Consider the following 21,154-nt stretch of genomic DNA (forward strand, 5'->3'; position numbering starts at 1 on the left):
ATCACTTTTTCAGGCTTTTCTAACAAAATTATGTGCCCCTGTCCACAATCCCCTAAGGTACCAGAAAGTGTGTGCTGAAATGATTTTCCCCTCATGATGTCATGCAGGGAGTTAGCCCCGCCCCCAGGTTCAGTTGGCCCTCCCTGATTGGAAGAAAGTTCCGCCCTCCTCTCCTGATCCTCCTCTCAGCTGGAGGATCAGGAGAGCCACATCCATTAAGCCACATCCGTTTCCTAAGAGGGGCGTGGTCAGGGGCGGAGTCAGACAGCTCATCAACGTTTAAAGCCACAGACACAGAAACGGCTGAGCACGGAGTGTTTTTTCAGCGACAAACTTCACAGGCATGTTTTGGGGACCTCTGAGCCCAATATAAACCTGTCTTAGAAGGGGTAAGATATGTCCCCTTTAAAATAATTATGATAATAATAGAAGTTGTGTCTTTTAATCTTAAATAAAAAGTGAAAAGTTTGAGTTAATTTTTTTTTATAGAGTCTCAAAAGCCAGAAAAATTTAAATTCATAAACTTGAAATATCAGGATTTTAAAGTAAAATAAATTAAATTAATTAAAATTAAATAAATTCCAAATATAAAGTCTAAAATTTAAATGAAATTAAACTGAAAACAGTGGTTAGACAGCACCGCTTTACACAAATGTCTCTTTTAGGTCCATATGATAATGAACTATGATGATTTTTCTGGGCTAAAATCACAATCATTTCCTTATTGATCAGTTTCAAATAAAAGTATAATTTGATTTGGCAGTCAACTGCAGGAAAACAGCTCAATCTGGCAAGATTTTCTTCCACTAATCAGCAGTTTTCAACCCTATAGTCTCAAAAATTCAATCTTGGGTTCTCATAAAATGATGAACTCTAAAAGAAGCACATCATCTTTCATTTTTAGGGTGGCCCTTCTACACCACTGTGGATAATGTTCATTCTACCAAGAGGTTATTTTAGGTTTGACAATTATTTACATTTTTTTTAATCACGATTAATCTCAGAAACTTCTGCAGTGAGACGTGACTCATCACATCCTTTTAGCCCAGTTTAAAATTCAGCTTTTTTGTCTTTATAACTGTTTATAAAATAATGCAGTTTCATAGTGAGCCATGCTAAACTGAAGCAGTGAAATCAGATAAATCTGGATTAGTGGCTATGGTTTGGTGCTTCCTGAGTGTCAGTGAGGGGGGGTTCAGGTGTTCTCCAGGCGTCCCCGATCACCGAGGTCTCCCTCTGAAGTATCAGTGACATGATACAGCAGCGTGTCCACAGAGGCGCCTCAGCCAGCTCTCTGTGTCACAGGTGATGAAGCAGCTCTCTGGAGACGCGACGCATCAGCTCATAGCAGTGACAGCACCACTCTGCTGGAGAGCTGCAGGACGGCCCCTGAGGTAAGAGCCACTCTCTGTCACACAGCTCCACACACACACACACACACACACACACACAGCTCCACAGACACACACAGCTCCACAGACTCACACAGCTCCACAGACTCACACAGCTCCACAGACTCACACAGCTCCACAGATTCACACAGCTCCACAGACACACACAGCTCCACAGACTCACACAGCTCCACAGACTCACACAGCTCCACAGACTCACACAGCTCCACAGACACACACACAGCTCCACAGACTCACACAGCTCCACAGACTCACACAGCTCCACAGACACACACAGCTCACACACACACACAGCTCCACAGACACACACACAGCTCCACAGACTCACACAGCTCACACACACACACAGCTCCACAGACTCACACAGCTCCACAGACACACACACAGCTCCACAGACACACACACACACACAGCTCCACAGACACACACAGCTCCACGGACTCACACAGCTCCACAGACTCACACAGCTCCACAGACTCACACAGCTCACACACACACACAGCTCCACAGACTCACACAGCTCCACAGACTCACACAGCTCCACAGACTCACACAGCTCCACAGACACACACACAGCTCCACAGACTCACACAGCTCCACAGACACACACAGCTCCACAGACACACACACAGCTCCACAGACTCACACAGCTCCACAGACTCACACAGCTCCACAGACACACACACAGCTCCACAGACTCACACAGCTCCACAGACTCACACAGCTCCACACACACACACAGCTCACACACACACACACACCCACCCCCACACACACAGCTCCACACACACACAGCATGTCGTCACTTGTTTGTGCTGATCATCAGAGAAAATCCACCTGATGTGTCAAACAGGGATTTAGAGACACCCTGAGGCTGGAGAGTCTGGCTTTGGTTCCAGGTCTTACTGATCCTGGGTGACCCTCACTCCTCTAAACTGGTTTATCAGAGGGACTGCAGCATTTACAGGTCGGCCTGTGGAAGCCCGCTGTTTATTTCTGCTGCCAGTAGAAAAGGTTATAAACTGTCTTTGCCCATTTGGCCACGAATTTCTGCTTCTTAAATACATTTGTGTCATGTTTTTGTCCCTTTTACCCCATTTTCACCTCTTTTTTAAACATGTTTAGACGATTGTTTATGCCTGTTTTAGCATTTAGCTTTTTGCCCATTTTTGCCACTTAATCTATTTGTGCCATTTCTTCACACTTGCCACCAATTTTGCAGCTTTTTTTTGCCACTTTTGATCCAATTTTGCTGCTTTTGACCATTTTTGCCACTCTACTGCCTTTTCACCTCTTTTTTGACACATTTTCATGGTTGCTGTGACCCTTTTTAGCAGCTTTTTGCCCATCGTTGCCATCTTTTGCCTATTTTTGCCATTTCTCAACACTTGTTGCCATGTTTTTTTGCAACTTTTGATCTAATTTTGCTGCTTTTTGCCTTTATTTGGACACTTTTAACCCATTTAGCCTCTTTTCACCCATTTCACCAGCAATGCCTGCTACTTTAACCCATTTTGTCAGGATTTTTTTGACACTTTCTGATATATGTTGCTTATATTTGCAGCCCTTTAGCCCATTTTTAGTGACTTTTGCCATTTATTAAAATATTTAACCCAACTGTGCCACTATTTATTGCTACTTTGACCCATTTTTTTGAGGGTTTTTGAAACTTTAGACCCTCTTTTTGCCACTTTTTGACATGTGTCTTATATTTGCAGCCCTTTAGCCCATTTTAACCCCTTTTGCCACTTTAACCTATTTTTAGTGACTTTTGCCCTTTATTAAAACTTTTAAACCAATTTTGCCCCTTTTTGCTACTAATTTTTTCTACATTGGCCCATTTTTTCAGGGTTTTTGGAACAATTTAACCCAATTTTTGCCCCTCCTTTTTGCCACTTTTTGCCCATTTATTTTTATTTTTTTCCCCTTTTTTGCCACCTTTTGCCTGATTTACCATTTTTGCCACTCCCTTTGCCAGTGTTATCCCATTTTGCTGCTTTTTGCCTTTAGACATTTTTACCAATTTCTACCACTTTTTGACAGTTTTGCCATTTTCTGTCTCTTATTACAATTATTGAATTGCTCTCCCTGTAAGTCATTTAATTTTCTTTATTCTCTGGTATCCTGATGTTTGTGAAAATGATGGTTTAGCTGTGAAGTTTCCTCCATTATGAACAGCCCCACTGTGAATACTGAGGGTCCTTCACACAAACATTTCAGCCTGTGTTAAAGCAGTTTTATCTTATTACTGATTAGACTATAAATAGTGTTTCAATTCACTGTTACTAACACAACTCTGTGTGTATCCATGAGGGCCGATAAACAGGCTGGGTGCATTTACTCTATCAGAACAACATTTCTCAGTTCTGGATGACAAATTCTTTCTTCTTCACTGGTTCCCTTTGTCTTTTTTGGTTCATGGTCGCCACCTGCAGGTCAGAGGAATTGTAACCAACCAAACAGTTTAAATTTAACAGGACTTGACCAAAATCAGGTGAAAGTCTGCGCTGGGTTTGCAGGTTGCAGCTTAGATAAGAAGATAATCCTGCAATATTGTTCTTAAGCAACAATGCAGAGGATTCTTAACCCTTACCTTTGTTAAAGGATTGCTTATTTTGTGACAGGAGAGTAGAGATGTAAAGAAGAGAGAGGTGGGTGAGGTAATGAAACAGGCTTGAGTTACGGCTGCTGTTTGGACTCTAGCAGGTGAAGTATCTTGGTGGTCCTCTGATAACAGCCTCACTGGTGGTCAGAATAACATGTGTTTTTATAGTGAAGGTATCAAATGGAATTTATCATCAATATTGAAGCTCAGTATGTGAAATTCCACCACCAGGGGGCTCTCAATAAAAACAATAACATAATATGATAAATCCAGACCAGCGCTGCCCAGTTCAGCGGTTTCATTCTGAAATTGTATGGAATGACTCTGTTTAATAAAAACGTCTCCTCATAAGGTGTTTTTACTAAGAGAAAAACAATCTTTGTTTTCATTCATAAATTTCTCATGATGATTAAAAACTACTTTCACATTTGTGCTGTCCCAGGACACTCATGCCCCCTAATGTCTCTTCCAGCTCGTATGTGCATCCTCGTACCGAAGTTCACTCTTAAGTCCATTTCTTCTTCACTGAGACATTTATGAATAAAACTGTTCAGTTAACATGCCGTATAATGTTGTGGTTTTACTGCTGTTAATGCTAGAAACTAGTGTTGGGGGGGCTCCACATCACTGAGGTGATTCTGGGCGATCAATCTCAACCTGTGACATTTTTTGTATTGTTCATGCTCGGCCATTTGTAGGGTTTGAAAGTATGAGGAAAAATAAGATGAATATTATATAATGAATATGATTCAATTTATATTATATTATATTATATTATATTATATTATATTATATTAAACTATATTTTACTATATTCTTTTATATTGTACTATACTAAATCATATTATATAACATTATATTATATTATATTATATTATATTATATTATATCATATCATATTATATTATATTATATTATTTTATATTATATAAAACTATATTTTATTGTATTCTATTGTATTGTACTATATTAAACTATATTCTACTATATTATATTATTTTATATTATATTATATTATATTATATTATATTATATTATATTATATTAAATACATTATATTATGTTAAACTATATTATATTATATTATATTAAACTATATTTTACTATATTCTATTGTATTGTACTATACTAAAATATATTATATTAAACTATATTCTATTCTATTCTATTCTATTCTATTATATATATTATATCATATCAAACTGTATTATATTATATTATATTAAACTATATTTTACTATATTCTTTTATAATGTACTATACTAAATTATATTATATTATATTATATTATATTATATTATATTATATTATATTAAACTATATTCTTTTATATGGTACTACACTAAATTATATTATATTATATTATATTATATTATATTATATCAAACTATATTTTACTATATTCTATTGTATTGTCCTATACTAAATTATATTACATTATATCATATTATATTATATTATATTATATTTTATTATATTTTATTACATTATATTAAACTATATTACATTATACTATATTATATTTTATTGTATAAATTATATATACTATATTATATCAAATTAAATTAGATTATATTATTTATTTTTTAATTTAATTTTATATTATATCATATTATCGATTTTATATATTTTAATATTTATAAGGCTAGTTCATTTCATTTTCGATACAATACTGTTTATATTTTGAAACAGAATAAGAAATCATATTAATAATATAAATGATGATTAATGATTTACTTTATTATATTCTACTTAACCAAATTATATTATATTATATTATATTATATTATATTATATTATATTATATTATATTATATTATATTATTTAATGATATATTATATTACAATACATTTTATCATTTTACATTATTTTATATCTATGCCTTTGAAATAATTCATTCTCTGATTAAACTCAGAATTTCTACCGTTCATTGTGATGAATCTTTCAGTCACATTTTTAAATTCCACTATTTTGCATTTTAAACCGTTTCTGTTTCATTTTGGATTTTGTGCTGTCTTGAGCTGAGGCTAATTCTCTTTCTTTTTAATTCACAACTGCTTTATTCTGAAAGAGAATAAGAAACTTTAGTTGGATTATATCACATATAACATTATGTTTTATTTTGATATTATATTAGTCATATTATTATCAGCCATGGTCTCTGTTTATCATTTAAATAGAATTATTCTTTATGACTGAGGGAGCTTTTCATAACTGTTCTAAACTCTCTGGCTGTTTAAATGAATTAAACACTCCACATGGGTGGAACCAAAGTAAAACTACAATATGAGAGTTTTAAAAAGCCGTCCTTGTTTTTAGCCCCCGTTTAAAAACAAGACCAGACTCTTATCTAGAGTCTCGTTGGCGCCATGTTGAGCCAAACAGCCATTTTATCTTCTTTCAGCACATTTAGACCCCAGAGCAGAAGGACAGTGATAGTGGATTTCACCTGAAGAGCCGGTCTGTCAGCCCCCCTCATCAGTGCTGCTAATGCAGCTCCAGCAGCTCCAGCAGCCACCTCTGCTGCTATTACAAAAGCAATTTGAGAAGATTAATAAGCTTTACTGTGCTTTAATTTCTCTGCTATTTGTCACTCAGCTGTGGCTGGAGAAAGTCAGACAGTGAGGTGTGATGAATGGTTTTAATTTTATGCAGATTAAAGGAGCAGATGTACTCACAGATGAGCTTTAATTTCCTTCATTATTAGAGTGAGTGGTGGGACATTTTTAAGCCGCTGTAGAATGACTGAACTGGACTCTTCCTTCTATGTTGGACTCTTACAGTCAAAGTTTGACCGCCTGCCTTAGAGACGGTGAAATGTGCCTTGGTTTATGTATTGAATGATGCTCTCACATAAATCAAATATTGTCAGCAGAGCAGGGGAATCGGACTCTGCAGTGACTCATCATTTGACATTAGTTGGCCATTAAACCTCCCTGTCAAGAGATCAGCGTCCACAAGGGGGCAGAACACAATTCAATTACAGCTAAATGTCACACTGACCAGTCATTCCCCAGGGAGCCGGAGGGTGCAGCTGCAGGCCTGACTGATGCACACAGCGGCTCGGTTTGATCTGAGAGGGTGCAATGATTGATGATAAAATCAATGGCACAATTATTTAAGCCAAGAGAGGGGGGTAGAGCAGGATGCATGCATGATGGAGAAGTTGAGATCATGTTTTCAGGCTTTTACAAACTGAACTTCATAGAGATTGCTGCTACAGGTGTGGATTTATTCTTTAAAATAAGTCGTCTTTTCCATCCAGAAGCTCTTAAATAAGAAATGGTCTCTTCCTGTCAGTGTTTCCATTCTGTTTTGAGCATGCATGCTAAAACTAATACAAAGACATAATAAATGTGTAAACAAGCTGTTTAAAAGATTGATTTTTGGGCGTATTATGCAGTTATACATGAAGGAGGATGGTGCATAGAGTCAGAAACAGGGACTAGAGAGTGGAGGAGAGTCATGCAGGAAAGGAGCTGCAGGCCTGACCTGAACCCAGTCTGCCTGCACACATGCAGCCTAACTTCCCCTACACAAGCTCTTTGATAATGATTTTATTTCAAAAGTGCTGCTCGATCACTTTGTGATTGTCAAGCCTGTAAAGCTCAGAGGTTCCACTTCTAAGAGCGGCTTTATGAAACAGTTTTCAGTACGGCAAAGATAGCGGTAAAGGATATAGACATTACTTTCCCCTCTGTAGTCAGCTGGATGCCCTTTTAAAAGCATCTGGGATTGAATCCAGTAAAGCTGTTGCAGGGTTTAAGCTGCATTACTTCTTCCCTTCGTATTTCCTCTCTCAACAGCGGTAAAGTGGCTCCCAGACAGCTGAAAGCTTTGCCTGCAGAGGCAAAAGGCTCGTAGACAGGAGCTTACAAACATCATAATTCACAGACTGGTTATTCAAGCGGAGGTTTGTTTGCTACCTCTGGAGGAGAGTGAGAATTCATCCTGATCTAGAGTTGGATGAATGAGGCTGTTTGCAGAGGAGGTTCAGTGATCATGGTCAGTATTGATGTTTTAAGTTGCATGCATCAAACCTCCTGTTTGGATTTCTTGCCAGATTTTAATGATTTCTCCAAGATGCACAATATGGACAAAAGTATTTGGCCACACCTGTCCATTTGCAAACATCTGTGATCCTAAATAGAGCTTGGTGACTTCAAGCATGGTACTGTGATGATGCAACCTTTGCAATAAGAAGGTTGGTGAAATTTCATCCCTGCTGGATATTCCACTGCCAACTATAAGTGCTATTATTAGAAAGTGGAAGCATTTAGGAACAACAGAAACTCAGCCACAAAGAAGAGGAACACGTAAAAGCACAGAGCGGGGTCAACAACTGCTAAGGTGCATGGTGCTTAAAAGTCACCAACGCTGCTGCTGATTCCATAGCTGAAGAGTTCTGAACTTCTACTGGCATTAATGTAAACTCTAAAACTGCAGCAGGAGCTTCATGAATGGGTTTCCATGGCTGAGCAGCTGCATGCAAGCCTCACATCATCGAGTCCAGTGGCAAGCATTGGATGGAGCGGGGTAGTTTGGCAGTCAGATGGGTGAGTCTGTGTTTGGCGGATGCTAGGAGTACATTACCTTCCTGACTGCGTTGCATTAGGCAGGACTGGTGTTGAACCAAAATGCAGGGTGCAGAGGCTGAGGCAGGGAGAGGGTGCAAACACGGATTTATTCTCAATACTGGAGTTGAGGGTAGCTTCATCAGAGCAGTTGCAGGGAGGTGACAGAGGGGTTGATTCCAGAGGTACGTCCAGGACTGGAGAAACTCAGAAGTTGCAGGATTTGAGTGGGAAATACTGACTGAGATGACACAGTATGACAGGCGTCATCAAGTACATCTGCACAAGGGCCAGATTTAGTCCTGACAGAGTCCCCGGGGGCTGGACTTCCAAATAAAGAAAAATGCAATCAATATTTTGTTCTGATTAACATATTATTTTATTAGTATTTGTATTTTCTTTCACAACACAGGACATTTTCAGGCATTACCAGTGAGATCCATCCTTATCCATAATGCCGTGGACCACAAGGAGACAGGCATGCCCACAGAATTGGCTGGGCTCCTGAAAATCCTAGAGAAAGGACCCTCACCAGTTATAATTTAGCACCAATATGAACTCATCTTTCACACTTTTCACTACTTCACTGCTTCATCCTGCCATTTCTGCCACACTATGTGCCACTTTTAACCAATATTTGCCACTTTTTGCTATTTTATCCCTCTTTAACCCACTTTCCTGCCTTTTCACTGCTTTTCCATCAGCTATTTTGCAAAATTTTGCCACTTTAAACCCATTTTAAATCATTTTTGCCTTTTTTGCCTTTTAAGTGGTGGAGCTGAGGCCCAGTATTTGTAGACTTGACTGTAGAGGGATTGCAGCTGCAGCCCAACTCCTGCAAACCAGAGCCCATTCCTGCAATAATAATGGTGTAGGGCTGTTTTTCAGGGTTCAGGCTAAGCCCCTTATCTCCAGTGAAGACCAATCTTAATGCTTCAGCAGACCAAGACACCCTGGACAATGCTATGCTTCCAACTGTGTGGCAATAGTGCAGGGAAGGCCCTTTTCTATTCCAACATGACTGTGAGCCCAAAGAAGGACTATAAAAACATGGTTTCATGAGGTCCATGTGGAAGAATTGACTGGCCCACACAGAGCCCTGAACTCAACCCATGGAGCACCTTTGGGATGAACTGGAACATCTCTACAGAATGAATGAAGCCTTCCAGGAAGAGTGGAGGCTGTCATAGCTGCAACTCCACATTAAAGTACATGGATTTGAGTGTCATCACAGTCCCTGTTGAAGTACTTTTGTCCTTTTAGTGCATCTTTACACTGCGGTCGTAGCTTATCAAAGCCTAAAGGTGTGAGGTGGGCGTATCAGAGAAATCTTTGTAGGTCACTGTGATAACCATAGAAATAAAGTGATTCAGGCTGTTTGTTATTGACACAGATTAAGACGGCGATAGAAATGCGGACAGCTGGTTCAATGACTCATTGTTTGGACTGGAATTGCTGTAATAAAAACAGAAAACCACACACACATGCACACACTCACACATATTATGGGAAAGGCAGGCTTCTTGTCACTGTTGCTTAGCAACCGTGGGAGCTACAGAGCCAAATCCCCACGGTGGTGAGCTGATGTTGAATTAGGCGGAGTGGGGGAAAGAAAGGAAATCTTTGGGATGAGGGATGTTTCTCTCAGAAGCACTGGAGGAGGTGAAGACACTTTAGATTCTTATTTCTGAGTGATGTCATTCTTTAGGTCAGGAATACTGCAGTCTGGATGAGCTTTTGCTTCCCAGTGTAGGTTTCATAAGATGGGGTAAATTTAGAAAATCATACCAGGATTTTATAACGTTATAATGCCACAGAAATCTTGATTTGCGTTATGATTTGTCCGAGGATGTGCATTCCTTCTGTTAAATAAGTAATATCTCCTGCAATGCTCACACGCAAAGCCTCCAGATTGTTTTTGTTCTAGAGGCAGAGGCATAATCTCATTTCTCCCTAATCCCCAGGACAGCAAACAAATTATTTTTAAAGGGAATATGGATGAAAACATCAGCAGGGAGTATACATTTCTGCAAATGAAGGGTGTAAAACTGCACGAGAATGTAAAAAGAGCATTGCAGGAGTAGTGCATCCTCTCTGTAAGCACACATGCATGCATGCAGTTCACTCAGCATTATGAAAACAGAGCCATGCATGACACATTTCTAGTTTGTCTGTAACGCTGCAGTTCTCTCTGGGAACCGCAGTGGTGCTGCTGCTGCACAAATGCTGTCTGTGGTGTGATTTGCATTTCAACTGCAGTGAGAATGAAAACACTTTGATATGCTGTATATACAGCAGCCAGCCAGTCACTGCAGAGACGGGAAGATTCATGCTTTGTTTTCTTTGCATGTGTGTGTGTATGAACAGGATATGTTGTTTTATATGCTTTTCATAATTGCATTTGTATACACAGGGCATGCTGCTATGCATGCTTTTTTTGTATCTGCATGTGTTTATGCAGCATAAACTTGGAACAAAAGTAAGTAAATAAAGTGTGTGGTAGATTATTTCTTTGTTGTAATAATGCTCATAGTGCTGTACAGCCTGTTTATTTCCCTTTTAAACTGAGGCACATTTGTTCAGAACATGCATTTGTTGGATGAGCGGCAGGGCTGAGTATGAGGGTTCCCCCTGTGAAAAAATGTTCCAGATCTTCTCTGCAAATAGCAAACAGCTTACTCTGTCATTGGCTCTTGCTTGGTGGAATGGAGCCTGAAGAACAGGACATACTGGCAGTTTAACAATTTATCTACCATACACAAATGTGCTTACTTTTTGTGCTAGGTTTATGTTGTTTTATATACTTTTTTGTATTTGTTAAATATGCTTTTGTGATGACTGATTGGAAAACATAATCCAGAGTAAGTCACCCTGGATTAGATCTTGTGTTGAGCTTCTCTCTAATCACATAATAACACAGTGACTGATACCAGTCTCTACTTACAACTCACTGATTTGTTTCTGTGGTCAGTCAAAGTCCCAGCCCATCACTGTTAACTATTCCCACACATTTTAAGAGTTCCTGAGACTTGATCTGCTTCATAAAGACCAGACTTCTGGATTTCATATTTTCATTTACCATACAACTTATTTTTTGGGAGATGAATTACGCTTTTTCCAAAACATCTGGGTGGTGCTTTCATGAATTAAGCTCTGCAGCCTTATGAAGCACGATGTTAAACTGTGTGGTGCATTCTTGGTTAGTTCAGAGTAAACTCTACATACAACTAAAGGCTGCTTTAGTCCATAAAAGTCTTTACATTTTAGTCTTTACTTTTAGTCAAGCCAGTTATCTTATTTAAACTAATTTAATCAGCCATATTGTAAAATTACCATCAATGTAAAACAGGCGTGTCAAACTCAATCACAGCAGGGGCTGGATTCTGAATTTGGGTCTGACCCGGGGGTCAATATTTAACCATTGACTGTCAACCTAAATGATTTTGAGATTAAAAGGTCAACATGATAAGTTAAAAACTCAAAATCTGAGATAAAAGTCAAACTTAAAAGTTTTAAAGGTAAAAACATGACATTTAAAGTCAAAATAATGTTTTTAAAAGGCAAAAAAGTATGAGATAGAATTCTGAAACCATGATTTTTTAAGTCAAAATATGATATAAAAGTCAAAATCGTGAGTTTTAAAGGTAAAAAATGAGCTAAAAGTCAAAGTTAGGAGTTAAAATGGTCAGCAAATCTGAGATAAAATTCAAAACCATGACATTTAACAATCAAAATGTGAGATAATATCAAAATCCTGAAGTTAAAATGTCAAAATATGAGATTAAATTTGAAATTCATGAGTTTTAAAAAATACACCACTGAAAATACTGACGTATCCTATATCAGGGATGGGCAATGTTTACTTTAACATATTTTACTTGCACCCTTTTTCACGACTACATTTAGTGATACAACAGTTTCACAGACACATTTACAGACAGTTAAAACAAGTAATTTCTTCCACTGTACTACAAATACACCAATAATCAAAGATTATATAAATGTTTCCTTTGTCAAGTTTTCAGGGCAGATTTTGTCACATTTTCTTCATGCTTTTACAAACAGTTGGTTTTTGAAATCGACTTGAGAGCTGATTTTAGTGGGGTGGAGGGCCGCAGCTGGCCCCGGACCACTAGTTGCCCACCCCTGCCCTATATGCACAATGTACAAATATCATGAACATCCAACAGTCCAGCACTAACATCTTAGTCTCATTTTAGTGACAAAAACTTCACTTATTTTGAGTTTTTATCATCAAGAGAAAATCCTCCTCTAACATTTTTGGTCATAGTTTAAGTCCAAAAAGAACACTTACAGCAACTCAATTTTTTACATTTTTACTTAGACCTTTTTTGACCAATGCGTATGAGTGCAATGCTATCATAAATCTCCTCCTGTTTGTTATTGTTCTGTTGTTCATTTTGTATTTAGATAGGATAAGATTTTTACCTTACTGATAACATTAACTGTGACGTCAGGCCTTGGCAGCTTTTGTTACTGTAAAGAATAAAGCAAAATGTTTTTGTGGATGCTTCCTTTGGAAGATCCCGTTTCCTATAATAAAAATATTTGAAGCAATATCTCCTCCTATCCTTGTTTAATGGTTAAGATGCTTTAATGGCATGAATTGTGACAACTATTTCATTTTGCCAATATTAAACATGTTTGGACTTGTTTTCCTTGTCAATAATTTTGTGTTTAAGAAATATGATGGAGCTCTTATCGTTGCACAGGTTTGCAAATCATTCAGCATTTAATACAATTCTGACAAAATAATCTAAGTTGTTTTAAAATCACAAGTGGTTATTTATATTGTTATGTGTTTGACTTTAAGAAGCGTGTTTGTTAACAGTTGAAGTTGTGAGCAAACGGATTAAAATGCAGAGTAATCACAGCTTATTTACCACAGTTTGCATTCATCAATGCTAAACATTTGGTAAAAGAAAAAAAAAATGATAAAAACATTTTCCTTAAGACAAATTATGGAATATAAATGTGACATAATTTCTTTATTTGGAATTATAAGTATCCCAGTTTAGGTTTCTCTTTTCTTTTGACGGTTATCTTGGTTGTACTATAATTCATAATGAAAGTGAGATCAATATTCAATGTATTACGTATTATTTCTAACATGAAAGATGATCATTTCTATGTAGAGAACCTTGATATCGCATATATTTCATTCTTGGTTGGACCTTATATTAATGTGTGGTAGTTCATTTAATTATCAAGGTCATAATTTGCTGATATTGCAGTTCTTTTAATATATTTATAACTCTATTTTCACAAAAACAAGACTCAATTGCTGTAAGCCAACTCCCACCCACTGTAGTATTGTTGTGTCTTCAGCCTGTGAATTGCGTCTACTGCAGAGGGGGAGCTGGACACACCAATGAACAGTTTAATACCTATAAGCCGGTAAAATATTAATTAACATGCCAATTTAAAAAACAGAAGTTTGTTTTTAACATATATAAAAATACCTAAACATTATAATGACTGGTTTTTGCGATATCTGGTGAACTTACACTTATAATGTTCGGTCCCCCCCCCCCTCCCTCTGCGTATGTAAGTGGTACGGTCCATAATGTGAAGCGGCACCGTCCCCCTCACGTCAGTTTATGGTAAGTCCGTGTCCACTCCTGCTATACTGAAGGCGTCTATCGGTTTTACAATCCGCCGTGTGAACCGGGATGCAGGCGGATCCATGAAGCCGTGGGCTCCCGGGCATGTTTCTGTCACTATCAGGAAATGAATGTTGTTTATAAAACCTCGCCTTTACCTCTCATTAGTAGTGAACAGGCAGCAGTATCCGCATGAGAGAGACTCCTCTGTTGATTTTTTAGCCGTTAATTTGAAATTCTTTGACGGTTGAGAGGAGCAGCAGCAGCAGCGGCGGCCACAGGGAGCAGAACTAACAAGCCGCGGCCGCTTGACAGGTGCCGTCGCCCGGCTCTGCGTGGGGAGATGCCGCCCGTCCAGAGAACGATGTCCGATCTTCGTACCCGGGCGGAGGGTATGTGGAACAATTTTACTTGGTTTTATGTGTCAGAGAAATCATTTAAAACCACCTCTTATGCTGTTTTTTGTTTGTTGAAGAGGGCCGACCGGTAGCTGTCTGTAACTACAGTACGATAACTTGCTAGCTAAAGCCGTGATTAACGCTGCCCCAACAGGGGTCAAGGAAACCCCGGGGGCCTAGGGAGTTTTCTAAAGGAGTCTCCGAAAATATGACTCAGTTGTAATGTAACTTATTTCAGCGAAATTGAGCTTAAAAGGAAAGTCTGCCAGCATTTATATATATGTGTAAAACACAGGGGTTTCCCAGACTAATGCTGCATCAGAAAGGAGTCTGCATTAAAAGGTCCTCAGAGTGACTAAATTATAATGTAGTGCACCTGACCCAGTACCCCCAGCACCCATCCTGTCTGGGACGACCCTCTCATCTCCACCATTGAGCTATCTTCATCTCAGGAAGTAAGAAAGTGACCATTACACTATTACAACCACAGTGCCCACAAATGGCATCAGAAGCAGCGTGAGCACAATAATACAGCTATTGTAATTCTGCTGGGACCCCCTCACTTCTTCACTGCACCAGTAACTTTCCACTGCATCTCAGCTGTGTTTGCCAGAGAGAGTGGATGCAGACACATCCACATTAGTTAAGTGATTTGAATGCTCATAATGGGATCTGTTTAGCGTAGGCCTCAGAAGGCGTCTTAGTAGCTTTGGGTGTTAAGGTTTGTTTGTAAAGGTGAGGGCCTACAGCCAGACACTCATCACTATAGCTGCAGATGCACGGCCTTGTCGGGCTTCTTCATGAAGTCTTTATATTTCTTCCATCACTTATTGGTGGCCGACCATGACCTGTAACCTCTCTGGGATGGAGCAGAATTTATTTTCAGGGATCAATATCATATCGTTTGGTTATTATTTATAGTTCTTGCTGCAGTTTGTTGGCCTCCTCCCACTAAATGTAATGGCACAGTGGCAGTGTGATTTGGGGGTGGCTTTGGCTTGATTAATAACTGTAAGCTTAGGCTGACTTATTGCTGTTTAATATATATTTCCTGGCAGCTAAAGCCCCTGAAAGTGAATTAGAAAGAACTTGTACTGATTTATGATTTATATACTAGATTAATAGTTTCATATCTTATAATGTGGAGAAGAAGGGCACACCAATGTGCACACCTAATATGCATCCCTATTAAGGTTATTGGTTAAACATCATCAATAATGTGATGTACCATAAGACAGTTAAACTGCTGGGTATTTGCTCAGTTTTCCCTGAACTGAGTCGCTCATCCAAGTAGCTTGGACTGTGGGAAATGCATTTTTAAAGAGCCATGCGACTCGGTTTAAAAATTCAGTATTTGTGAGAATGAAGAACAGTCTGAACCTGCTGCAAAGGAGCATAAAGCTGCAAGCAGTCAGCGACACTGTGAAGCTAGTAGGCACAACTTATTGGTCAGGTAAACCATATATCAATGAAAATGTTTACACAGTTTGCAAAAGGCATTATAGATATATAAATATGTTTTTACAGATAAAGTAATTCAATAAAGAATTGGTTTGGTGCTCAGCGAATCAGGGACAGTCTTATTAAGGCTGCATTATGATGGCAAAAATCATAAACGCAGTATTTTGACAAGACCACAGTTATTTAATATGGGTATTATCTGCAGGATATTGGTATCTGCTAGGGGTGGGAGAACAAATCAATACAGCATAGTATCGTGATATTTTTTCTAGTGATATATCATATCGTCTCGTCCGCCAAGTATCAATTTTTTTCAAACTGATTGCTAATATGAGCTGAAGTCTATGATAATGGAAAAATAAAATCATTTGTTTGGACGGTTGTTTGTCCAGTGAGGTCAGCAGAGGTGACGGTCATAGAGCAGGAGACAGTTAGTGCAACAAACATGGCAGCACCAGGGGAAGCTGGCGCTAAAGATCCTGGGGGGGTGCAGGTAGCTGTCTGCTCCGGCGTCATACTTAGATATGCATAATTCTTGGATACCATTATTAAAGTCATGATGTATAAAGACATATTAGAGCCATCCTGAAAGATGAAAAAATAAAGATCTGTTGATTTTTTTAAAGTCAGAATTTTGAGATTTTAAAGTTGAATATTTACGAGACTCAGAATATCTGAGTTTAAAAGGTTGTAAATGTACTACGAAAAACTGAAACTTTCTGAATTTAAAAGTCAGTAATTTTGATGTTATAAACTCAAAAACTTAAAGCTAAAGAGTCATAAATCTTTGATTTTATCAAGCCGTACATTTATGAGAAACCAGACTGAAAACAGTGGTTGGATAACCCTCGTTTACAGAAATGTGTCTTCAAAGTCCTGATGGGGATGATAATGTGATGATTCTGGGCTAAATTCACAAGAATTTCCTTTTTTGATCAGTCCCAGTAAGAAGTCTCATTTGATGCCAACTGTAGGAGTTAAGCACAGAAATCAGCCTCATCTGCTCTGTTTTTCTTCCATGCAATCATCTATTTTTGACTTGATAATCTCCAACATTTTTGTCTATGTAATTTTTCTTGTAAATGTATGACTTTGTAAAGTTTGAAATTTGTGTGATTTTCTTCCTCTTAATGTTTTTATTTGTTTAGACTGGCACTTTTATGCCATTTTAATAATGGATAGTTCATACATACATATTCAGATAACAAGTGTATGTAGGCCTATTGTATTATGTTGGGATTTTGCAGAGGTTGGAACCACTGCACTAAATCTATTCTGTAAATATCAGATATTGGCAAAACTCCAATATCATACACCCCTGTGATAAAACCCCAATTCTAAGGATGCATGATGTTGGAGTTTTGCTGATGTCTGATGTGCCGATAAAAGTACACATATGATATACACACACCTTTTTTACTTTAAAGAGCACCAAGAGAGGCTGAGTCAAGCAGAGCTAGGAGAGGAGCGGAGAAGAAGACAATGGTAGTTTTTATTTGTGTTTGGGACTTCATTCACAGTGTTCACAGCTCACCGTGGGCCAGTGTGAGTGTGGGAAGTCTGACATCTGGAAAATGAAACTCAGTTTCTGAAGAGTAACTTGAATAAATGAAGTTGAGAGAATGAGAAATGTTTGTTTTTTAATCAATACTAAATTGATAAAACAGATAGAATCATGATGGCCTTTTTAAAATACATGAAAGCCTTCTTGGAGTTTGCAAAAACAGCCTCTGAAGAGAGGCTTCTGTCTAGTAACTCTGCCATAAAGCCCAGATCAGCTGAGGGCTGCAGTGATGGTTATCCTTCTGGAACTTTGTCCCATCTCCACTCAGGATCCCTGGAGCTCAGTCAGAGTGACCATCAGGGTTGGGCTCTTCTCTTACTAAGGGTCTTCTCCCCTGATTGCTCAGTTTGGCTGGGCGACCAGCTCTTAAAGGACTCCTGGTCGTGCCAAACTTCTTCCATTTGAGAATTCTGGAGGCCGCTGTACTCTGTGGAACCTTCAGTGCAGCAGATAGTTTTTGAGATCTGTGCCTGTCAACAATCCTGTCTCTGCAGCTCTGCAGCTCCTCTGACCTCATGGCTTGGTTTTTGCTCTGATATTCTCAGCTCCGAGGCCTTCTATGGAGAGGTGTGTGCCTTTCCAAATCATGTCCATTCACATTCCATTTAATGTAGCACAGGTGGACTCCAGTCAAGGTGTAGAAACATCTCAGCAACAATCAGGGACGTGGCGAAACCTGAGCAAGATTCACTGTTTTGCAAAGGTTCTGACTACTAATGTCAATGTGATATTTCAATTTCTATTTTTCTTAAACTTGCAATTAATTCTGTTTTCACTGTGCTGTGATGGGGTACTGAGTGTAGATGAATGAGAATAAAACTATTTTTTTTGACTGTAGCATCAGGCTGCAGCATAAAGTGGAGGGGTCTGAATATTTTGTGAATGAGCTGTAAATCAGGTCAGAGCTGACTTGATGCAAGGGAACTACATAATAATGGTATTCTCTCTGGACAAAACTGGTGCAACCCTGGATGTGAACAGTAAGTTTTGTTTTTGTTATTCTGGAAGCAAAAACTATAACTGAAATAGAAAAACTTAAGACCTAGAAATGTTAAACCAGACTCTCCTATAGTCTGCAGTCCTAGAACAAGTTACCCAGCTACATTTGGTCTGCACAGTCCTTCTCTACTTAGGAGGAAGTCTTAAACCCAGCTCTCTGTGAACATCTCTGTACTTGGTAGTTTGATGTTGAAGGAGAAGAAGCTGACAACAGTGGCGTTGATGATGATGATGCTGAGGTCTCATGTTGAGGACTTTTGTTGCTGATAATATGAGCAATTTAAACAAACAAATGGACAAAACAATTATGCTTTTATACCTTTAGCACTAGAATGGCATTATCTGTGTCCAAATGGATTTTGTGGCACTTATTAGAGTTGTTCTCTTCCGTCTCCATCCTCGCTTTTGTCAAACTTACTCTCAGCTGCATGGCGCTTCAGACCAAAGAGTCAGCTAAATGAAATTGGAACTTTGTAACTTTGAATTGAAATGGGATAATTTGCTACTACAGGAAGGCCTATTATCCTTGATATAAACACTACATTCTTTAATTCAAAAGGATACACTAACCTGTCAAATATGCAGTAATTGAGTTCTTTTCTGGAAATGTGACAATTATCCAATCCTTAAGGTAGAACCTGTGAAATATAGGACTGGGAAATTAATCACAAATTAGATTAAATCGCAACATGGCCTGTTGCAATTTCCAAATCGCAGAAGTTGTAATATTTCTTGAACTTGAAATGTGTCGAAATAATAGTTTAATGCAATTATTTTTTGCAGTGACAGAGATTTTATGCATATTATGCAAACATTCAAGTGTCAATTTTTTTACAATGGTTTACACAAATCCTCATTTTTGTGTTTTATGTATGTTTTTCTTAATCAAAATGAGTGACATAAAAATGATAACACCCTTAAACAAAGTAAATGACATCACATTTGCAGTACAAGCAAAAGTAGTTAGTTCATTCTGTCTAACCTGATGAAGCCTAGCGTTACTTCATGAAAGTCAGACCCCAGCTGTGATCAGCTGGTAGCCAGCCTCACCTCCTCCACCCCAGCCTCCTCCTTTATAGCTTAAAGCTTGTTGCACTCTCATATTCAGATTCATGCTACTGTGGATTAATTGCTTCCGAAGCAATTTCATTGTTTTCAATACACATGGTCTTATTTATGGAATTATTTATTGCTTAAATTTGTTGAAAAATGAACAAGATTAACCCAAGAATAATCGCATATTTAATCGCAATATTTGGAGAAAAAGAATTGCAATTAGATAATTTTTTTGCAAATCATTCAGTTATGCAACCATTTTCTAAGTAATGCATATTATTTTGACTTTTTCCGGCTGTAGTTTTGCTTTGGTTTTATAGCAGTTAATGGGATTTTTTTACGGTATTAAAACACCAACTTAGGAGAGTGGACAAGGCCATGATGTTGCAGCAGAGTTCATAATGTCAGTAAAGCAGGACTACTGGCCCAAAAGACTAGAAATCCATCTTTGAGTTCTGAAGATATTAGAGCTGAACGATTTGGGAAAATAATCAAATTGCATTTTTTTTACCCAATATTGTGATTGCAATTTAATATGCAATTATTTCTTAAGTTCCTCGTCTCTTGCATTTTAAAACAAAAAAAGCAATAATTCATTCTATACTAGGTCAGAACAATTTTTAAAAACCAGCTTATCATGATAATTTTTTTTACTCATTTTGCAAATTTGATATAAACTGTTATATTAAAGGGAATGCTAATCTTTATATAATTCTCATATTTAATAAGAAAAACACAAATGAAGAAAATAGGATTTTTTGTGCACTTTTCTAAAAACATCACACTAGAATGATTGCATAACATCTCTGCTGCAAAAAAGTTCTAATCTGGTATTTTGACACAAATTTCAGGTGATAGAAAAATTGCACCCTCTGCAATTTGAAAATTGCAGCAGGCCATATTGCATTTTTATTCTAATTTGAGATTAACTGCCCAGCCCTAGGAGATATCAATACTGACTATCTTAAATATTCAGATATTGTTCTACTCCATATAAAGTCCACATGAATCTGTTTTATTCAGTGAGAGAACGTTTCAGACTAACTTAAATGACACTTAAAAGAAAAACCCATGCACCCTTAGTGAATTTAGGTCATGCCTGCACAAGTCTGCAGTCTTTCCAACAGGTGGCCTTTGTATCTCAGGTTCCTTTTTTATGGATCATTGAAGGCACAGCAGCTTTTAAATGACAGCACAGGTTACTGCTAATGTAGGTTAGATTGTTTTTAGGTTCATGGCTGCAGGACAGGAAGTGAGGAATGGTCAGTACAGAATGTGGAAATAAAACTGACTGCTTAATGAGACGATTCAACCCAAATAGTTGAAGTTTCCACTCATTTAGATCGATTTATTGCTTCCTTTTCAACCTGCTAAGAGTGTTAAAGTTCAAAACATGAATGTAAAGCAGGAGTTGTAATGTCAGTGAGTTAATAATCGCAATCTCAGTGTCATTTAAGATA

The 21,154-nt window shown here is 37.9% G+C and overlaps 1 protein-coding gene across 5 annotated transcripts in view; it reads left to right on the forward strand.

Moving 5' to 3' along the window:
* Positions 1–14,232: 14,232 nt before the first annotated feature.
* LOC121516250 (phospholipid-transporting ATPase IA) overlaps positions 14,233–21,154 on the forward strand; it is a 215,726-nt gene continuing 208,804 nt past the window's right edge. For all 5 annotated transcript variants that reach the window (XM_041797431.1, XM_041797433.1, XM_041797432.1 and 2 more), the window contains exon 1: positions 14,233–14,608. In XM_041797431.1, the coding sequence (XP_041653365.1) occupies positions 14,560–14,608 (49 nt within the window). In that variant the 5' untranslated portion in view covers positions 14,233–14,559. The remainder of the gene's footprint in view (positions 14,609–21,154) is intronic.

Source organism: Cheilinus undulatus, linkage group 10 (assembly GCF_018320785.1).
Source record: "Cheilinus undulatus linkage group 10, ASM1832078v1, whole genome shotgun sequence".
Taxonomy (NCBI): domain Eukaryota; kingdom Metazoa; phylum Chordata; class Actinopteri; order Labriformes; family Labridae; genus Cheilinus; species Cheilinus undulatus.